This window comes from Adiantum capillus-veneris, chromosome 6 (genome assembly GCF_014529385.1).
Source record: "Adiantum capillus-veneris isolate H3 chromosome 6, ASM1452938v2, whole genome shotgun sequence".
Lineage (NCBI taxonomy): Eukaryota > Viridiplantae > Streptophyta > Polypodiopsida > Polypodiales > Pteridaceae > Adiantum > Adiantum capillus-veneris.
The window spans coordinates 11,688,163-11,696,380 of NC_140936.1; the positions used below are offsets into that span (position 1 = coordinate 11,688,163).

The 8,218-nt window shown below is 43.5% G+C and overlaps 1 protein-coding gene across 1 annotated transcript; it reads left to right on the plus strand.

The window, feature by feature from the left end:
* Window positions 1-1,536: 1,536 nt before the first annotated feature.
* LOC147455151 (GDSL esterase/lipase At3g26430-like) lies at window positions 1,537-5,881 on the plus strand. Its single transcript, XM_086513990.1, has 6 exons — window positions 1,537-1,814; window positions 1,893-2,008; window positions 2,101-2,197; window positions 4,639-4,805; window positions 4,945-5,215; window positions 5,326-5,881. Exons 1-6 carry the CDS (start codon window positions 1,565-1,567, stop codon window positions 5,589-5,591), a joined length of 1,167 nt encoding a protein of 388 aa, XP_086370116.1. The 5' UTR covers window positions 1,537-1,564; the 3' UTR covers window positions 5,592-5,881.
* The last annotated feature ends 2,337 nt before the right edge of the window (window positions 5,882-8,218 follow it).

Below are 8,218 nucleotides of genomic sequence, written 5' to 3' on the forward strand. Positions count from 1 at the left end.
CGTACTTGTGTGTGTGTGTGTGTGTGTGCGCGCGCGCACGCGCATGCACCCTAGGATGTTTTCACTAGCTACAAGGGAAAGACCTTGGAAGACATAATAGATTGTGGGGCTGTTGAAGGAGGGAGTGCAAAAGACGATTGTTAGTCGGAGCTATTGCAGTCGGGTCCTGATGAGAGGTACCAGGTGATATAAATTCAAAAAATATTGTATTAATTTGGAAAGGAAAAAGGAAGGAAGAAAAGGATCCAAAGGGGAGAGAGAAGACATGGATAGGCCACGTGGAGGTCATATCTCTCTCTTTACCCCCCCCCCCCCCCCCCCCTCCCCTTGCAATTGCACTCACTTTGCCTCTCCCCTACGTGCATGTTGCTTGCGAGAGTGGACGCTCACTCTGTGTGTGTGTGTGTGTGTGTGTGTGTGTGTGTGTGTGTGTGTGTCTCTCTCTCCTCTTCTCCTACGTGCAGGCTGCTTGCGAGAGTGGATGCCCGGAGTAGATGCCCAAGATCTGTGTGTGTGTGTGTGTGTGTGTGTGTGTGTGTGTGTGTGTGTGTGTGTGTGTGTGTGTGTCCTCTTCTCCTACGTGCAGGCTGCTTGCGAGAGTGGATGCCCGGAGTAGATGCCCTGGATCTCTCTCTCTCTCTCTCTCTCTCTCTCTCGCGGCAGGCCTGCCTGCGCTCATGGCATTGAACTTGCCCTCCGCCTCATCCTTTCACAGTTGCCCGTGAGAGATTCAAAGCAACTTTGAACTGATGGATTAAAAAAAAAAACACTCACAATTGTGAGTGATTGCATTATAAAGTCACCAATAGATAAACAAATCAGCCTCAAGCTCAGGCCGAGCCTTGAGGGACAGAGGGTTACTTCCGAGCTTAGTTACAAGTAGCTAGTAGCATACTATTGCGAACATCCCAATCCTTTACAAAGCAGTGCTCGAGCGGATGGCGAGGGTTGCCCTAAGCTACCCTTTACTTACCACATATATTATCTCCTTGCTTTCTTGTACAATCTTTGAGAAGCTAGCCACAGAAAGGTCGCTATCAAAGACACGAAAGTTCCTGGCCTTCCAAATATTATTGAAGAAACAGTATCTGACAATTTGAGTACAAATTAGAAGTGCAGAACTTCGAAACTGCTTCCCACCAAAGCACAAATCCCTCTTGAGAAACCCTATCTTCCACGTCCTTTGTATCCACTAATGCATGTTTATTGCAAGGCAAGGCCTCTAATAATCGGGCATTCCATGAAAAAGTGGCCAAGGTCTTCGCTAGCCAATCTGCACCGTGAAAGGATTTTATTCCAAAGCTCCCAGTAAGAGCTAGAAACCAGTATGTAATCGTAGTTAGATTATTTACAATTATTCACATAATTTTCAAAGGGTTGTCCGTGGCTAGAGTATAGGTTGGGTGGACCGCGGATGTGGCATTTAGTTAAAAGGGATTGTTCAAAGATTTCCTTTTATGTCACCCGCGCAATAAAAGCAGCGAATTGTAGAAGCCAAGTTGTTCATAGTAAAAAGGCACTGAGAAGTGGTTGAGAGCAGGAGAGGAGGAAGGAGGGTTCGTCGATGATGGACGGGGGAATGCCAATATGCGGGGGAGCTGGGCTGGGAATAGTGCTGGCGATGATGGCAATAGTGGGGCGGGGGGTAGAAGGGGAGTGTCCGTTCTCGGCGATCTTTAACTATGGGGATTCGAACTCAGACACGGGTGGGCTGGTGGCGGCCTTCCCAGCGCAAGCGCGCCCCAATGGGGAGACCACCTTTGGCGAGCCGGTGGGGCGCTTCAGCGATGGCCGCCTTGTGGTGGACTTCATGGGTAAGCTAGCAAGAGCTCTCTCTCTCTCTCTCTCTCTCTCTCTCTCTCTCTCTCTGACTCTGACGCTGATCATTGCAGCTCAGGGACTGGGCTTTCCGTACCTCAATCCGTATCTGCAGGCTATTGGATCCAACTTCAGCAGCGGCGCCAATTTTGCGAGCGCGGGAGCTTCTGTGCTGCAGCCGACGAGCCAGGTACTCGGGTTCGACCCACCGACAATCCAGCTAACAAGAAGGGGGAGTAAGTTTTGTCGCTAATGGGAGATTTTTGGCTTCTTGGTCGACAGGTGAAGCCCAATGGGTGGCTGAGCCCCTTCTACCTGCAGATCCAGCTGCAGCAGTTCTTCCACCTCAAGTCCACCGCCTTGGAACTCTACTCCAAAGGTCCTCAGCTCCGTACTCTCGTCTTTTCATTATTCACATATTTAAGTCGCTGCCATCCTGGCTGTCAGCTAGCTCTACCTACCTGCCGCTCTGTCTCTCCTTTTTGTTTTTCCCTAGTTTTTTCTTTTTCTTTTTGGATTCGGTAGGTTTCTTTACAAACAAGTGTCGGGGCCGTCAAGATTCCCTGCCTATCCCGATTCCCTAGGCCTTGGAAGTTGGCCTTAAGGTTCATTCCTTCGCCAAGGGGTGAAAACAAGGGCAAACTTGAAATTTTCCCGGTTCTTAGGTCAGAATTTGAAGCTTTTGCGTGTAATTACACTAAAACTTGTGTAAATTGTCCGGTTTTCTTAAAGGCAAGCTCAAAATCCAACCGGGAATTTAGAATTTCAACCGGTTAGATTTTTTTTTCTAACAGTGCGAGTCTAGAGGACCTATGGGAGATCCCTCTAAAGCCTAGTGCGAGTTAAGAATCCGTCAAGGTCGGGGGTCGGAGGGCAGTAGATCTGCGCCATACATTTTCTGTCAGTTCTGAGCCGGAATAATAGCTTGCACGCGACAGATGGCCACCACGTCAGCACTGGGAATGCAAGGCGCAATCATCGAATCAGGTGATGGCAAGTCAGCAGGTGGAATGGCCTGCGTCGCTGACACCTCAGCTGTCGGAATGCATACGTGAGTCTCCAATCAACACGCACCAACTCACCAGCTGGAAAGGCCTCTGCTGCTGCAAAATCAGCGTTCCAAATATCCCCCTGCAGCAGCCCTCGCACACCCTCGCACAATACTGGTTTCTGAAGTCCGCAATGAGTTGTGCTCGACCAATGATTGCCTAGCTGCCTTCCCAATGATTGGCCTTCCTCCCCCCGACCTTGACAGCCGGGAATGGTCCTGTGGTGACCATTCCCTGCATTGCTTGCTCCCCCATGGCTCCCGGCCTCCGTCGGTCGCCAAGGGGTCACAAGCATTACAGGGAATGGTCACCACGTGACCATTGCCTACCCCATACTATTGATTTCAGACCAACGTAAAAAGAGGAAAAACTAGTTAAAATTACATGGTCTTTGTTCAAACTTCGTGCAAATTTTCAAATTTTAACCAGTAGTAGATCCGGATCATATCTTTCAATGGAGGCAATCCGGTTGTTTGGGACAAAAGACTTCTCCAAACACTGCCTCTAAAGCCTCAAAGCAAGGTCCCCCTCCTCCCATTTGCGTTGCATTACACGGCCCAAATTAGTCCTCCACATTTTCAACTGACAAGGTTTGGGAACTTCTATACTTCCAAGCGGAGTGCTGCCCTCGCATTGTACTCTTCCTACTGCATCCTCATCTGCATTGTTTTTTTAATATAGTCAAGCTTCAAATTTGATTGGGAAATTTGGCTTAGAGATGTGAATAGTATTATTATGATTGGGAAAGCTTAGAGATGTGAATAGTATTAATGTCTGCTACACTATGTACTTTTATGTTAATTCAAGAACATTTTTGCATGTTTTTTTCTATGTAATGCCTTTAAATTTGAAATTAATTCTTTATGCTCCCACATAAACCTCACACTAGGCTGTAAATTGACCATTGTAGACTATAGGGGCACTTTAAGGTATGCACCGCTCATTCAAAAAGACGATAGATACGAGCAAAGGGAAGGATCCAAACAGACACTATAGTTTTAATATGTTGTTCACACTTACCTTTGAAGCTTTGAGAATGGTTATTGTGTGTGTGTGTGTGTGTGTGTGTGTGAGAGAGAGAGAGAGAGAGAGAGAGAGAGAGAGAGACTCTCACAAACCCACAGATACACACATGTCAATGTGTGAATGTATGGTGGTGTGTATGCATGGAAACAAGTTGCCATGTGGACTTCTATTCTAGAATGTTGGTTCTACCTTAAAGGGCACAATGAACAATGCTTCAGGTCATAGCTAAGTGTACATTACTATGTAAAACATGAGACCTGCATCCCAAAGTTATCACGAGAAGAATGATCTAAGACATTGAATAACTTTGACTTTGTTGTGCTCGTTTCAAGATTGCCAAAATGCATGAGTTCTTGCCCGTGATTGCAATTTTAGTGAAATACATTGAATTTGTCAACCAAGAAACATGCTTTGCATTTGCAAGCTATGCCGAGCATGCCAATTTTTTGTAGACTCTAAAATTTTCTAAAATGAAGGCTCCAAGTATGTTTGCAAGTTATTCCACTACTCTTTTGGAGCTTGCAAGTTTCAAAACTCACCTTGAAAAGGCCTTATCACCATGTCATTGAGAAAGCCCTAGAAATGTAAGGTTTATATTTGTTTTTTCAAGAAGGTTACCAAATTGCTTTATTCGTATCACATGTTAAAGAGGCATGGAATGGCTAAAAGCCATACCTTCATAGTAGTAACACATGCAAAATGATTGATAGTTGGTTGTTGTTGTTGTTGTATGCCTTTGATGTAGGTTGGTTTAAGGATGTGGTGCCGATACCTTCAACCTTTGAGAAGGCTTTATACACCTTCGACATCGGTCAGAATGATTTAACAGCTCAACTCTCAAACGGTGTGCCCCTTGATCAAGTATCCACAGTATTCCCTCAAGTTGTTGATACCATTGGCAACACAATACAGGTATTTTTCAACCTTTGCTACTAAGTCTAGATATGTATTAAATACTATTATGTACTAGATGGATATAAGACCTCTTTTGAGAAATTTTGTCAGCATAGATTATGTTAAACACACTTTAACTGACAGTTAAATTTGTCAGGCCCTTTACACGACCGGTGCAAAGTTTTTCATGATCTCGAACATGGGGCCCCTAGGTTGCTATCCAGCATATCTTGCAAATTTTCCACATAATGCAAGTGACTTGGATGCGAGTGGATGCTTAACGTCATTCAATCAAGTTGTTGCCAACTTCAATGAGGCGCTCAAGAATAAAGTATTCTTCTTACAAACACAATTGTATGGAGCTTCTATCATCTATGTGGATACTCATGCCATCAAGTATGAAATGTGGGCAAATGGACTTGCTAATGGTGAGGATTGGCTGGGCATATGGGGTGGAAACTCTTCTTTCATTTTTGGCTATTTCTTGGACTAGCATAAATGTCTCATACTAAAATATTTTGGTGTTGGGTGAGAGTAGGTTTCAAATTTGCGACAACAGCATGTTGTGGGCCGAATGCAGGTCCTTACAACTTTGACTCTACGATTCCATGTACAGGCAGCGCTGTGCAAAACGGACAAATTGTCACGGGCTCATCGTGCTCTGATCCTTCTGTATATGTGAGTTGGGATGGGATCCACCTCACAGAGAGTGCAAATCGTTATATTGCCACTCGCATCTTCTCTGGAGCATACTTTCAACCTTCCTTCCCAATCACACAAATGTGTCCTCTCTTCTTCTTTTGAAATACTTCCTATTCTACAGGGGCTTACATTTTTTGGTCATAGAACTTTAGGAACACCTCTATTTTTTGTAAATGAAGATTATTTAATCCCGTGCTTGAAGGGGCATTTTTTTCTGGATGCGAATGGAACTCCGTATTTATACAAAGGTACAAATAACCCTTCTACACAAAAGATGGACTATCACTATTCCCCATCCTTTTAAGGGAATGATTCTTTGCCTATTTATATGCAAGGCTAAATTAGGACAATTGTAATACAAATAAGAAATTATAATGTCCTTTTATCTATAACGCACCATGAGAATATCAATCGATCGATGATGGCATCCTTGTTGCAAATTGAATTGTCATTTTGGGTATAGATATCAATTTTGTTACATAATTAAATTTCAAATGAATGCTTGTAACCCGGTTAAAGGTGAGAACTTGGTGATGATGAGAAGTTAATTTGCTTGGCAGTTAATAGCAGATGTGATTCAATGGGATGCACACTTGGCTTCCCACTATTAATCAACTTCAGTTGTGTATTATAAAGACTGGTATTGCCAGCGGCCTTTCGTTGCCTCTCAGTAGTCTTTTTCTCTCTCTCTCAACTCACTGAGCGGCAGGGCACACACCATTGATGCTTGCCGGATCAAGGAGCGCATTCCATGTGTCATGTGGTGTTGGGGGGCGAGCAAGCGGGCGGAATCCCTCCCCCTTTTATTATAGTATAGATTTTGTAAATTATACTTGGCTCGTTTGGTACACTAAAACAAGTGTTGAATAGCATTTTCCATAGCAACTAGCCAAGTTACACTTTTATTTGGTCAATGATACCATCTATATCCATTGCTTTTTGAATTGTACCAAGAGGCATACATTTAACACCTTATCATTCATTTTTGTATTGTTACTCAATTCTTAAGTGTAGTCCAAGCACCAAAAGCCTCTGCTTTTTTCACCCTGCAGGGGTAGGCTCTAATCTTTGGCCAGAAAGCGAAGAGGAAGAAAGGCCAGCAATCGTGCTGCCGGAAGCAAGGTCCAAAGGTGCCATTCTTACTTACTCCTTCTGACCATAGCACACACTTCTCCTCTCTCTCTCTCTCTCTCTCTCTCAAGCTCAGGTGGGCGGTAAGGGCCAGAGGCACCATTCTTACTTACTCCTTCTGGCCGTAGCATACACTTCTCCTCCCGTCTCTCTCTCTCTCGCTCAGGTTGGCGCCCAATTCAGCTTGAGAGAGAGAGAGAGAGAGAGAGAGAGAGAGAGAGAGGCATCCCTTATGCATTTTTCCCTTGTGTAGCTATCTGTCTTGATCCACGTTGGGGCCGTTGTTATGAAATCTAAGGTGAGGTTCTCACCTTGTAATCAACATGACAAAGGTTATTCTTGAACTCCAAGGAACTCCACCCCAAAGCTACCCACCCAATGAGCCGTATGTCACAGGAAGCTCGAATGTCATCGCATGTACCAAGCACTATGTTGGAGATGGAGGTATGACTCACGGCGTTGACGAGAACAACATAGTAACCTCTTTCAGTGAGCTTCACAACATACACATGTTACCTTATCATACAAGGCGGTTATGGATAACGTCGCATCTATCACGATCTCGTACTCTAGCTGGAATGGGGTGAAGATGTGCAAACAAGTCCTTGACAAGCGACATACTAAAGCAGAGAATGGGTTTTAAAAGGGTGTTACTACATGGCGTCTCGGATTACAAGTATATCATAAATGTGGCTATTAATGCAGGTTGGACATGGTTATATGGTGCCTTACACTTTTGAGGATTTCATGTTACACAAGAAACCAAGTGATCTCAGGGAAAATAAATGGACGCAGGATCAATGATATAGTGAGGCAAATTGTGCGAGAGAGAGAGAGAGAGAGAGAGATAGATAGATAATATATATATATATATATATATATATATATATATATATATATATATATATATATAGAGAGAGAGAGAGAGAGAGAGAGAGATGGATAACAATAAAAAAATCTCTTTTCAAAAAGCTCACTCCAATGACTCCAATCACTTCATGGACGAGATTTTTTTCTAAACTACGACATCTAGAGAATATTTGAAAAAAGCTCACTCCGAAGCTCGCTCGATATCAATCCTCAAGAAGTAGGAATGGTAGAGCTGACAATGCATCCACTTGCATCTTTCGAGACCACCAATGTAGTGGTGTGTCTAAAGAGGTTATGTGCTCTAAGTTAGGGTTAACTTCATTATTAGTCAAATAGACATATTTGGTTGGTTGGCACAATGCTATACTAGTAATATGGGTGCACAACCTTCTTTTGGTGAAGAACGAAGCTTAAAATGGTGCATAGTTAACTAGAAGCATAGGAAAGTGTGTATTTAAAAAAAACAATCATTTCAGCCTTCTACATTTTTCTAAAAGAGAAATAGTACCAAAACTAACATTGCCTTCATTTTTGCAACCCCAATCCCCAAAACAGGTGGTTAAATATTCACATTGGCAACAATAAAGCTTGCCCTCGAGAGATTTTTTTTTGACAAAAAGTAGGATATGAGTATCAAAATCTACGTTGTGTTCTTCAAATACTTTATGAGCCCCTTATATCATTTTAGCCTTATGGTGCAATTTTGAGATTTAGAGTGGGTCTTAGGA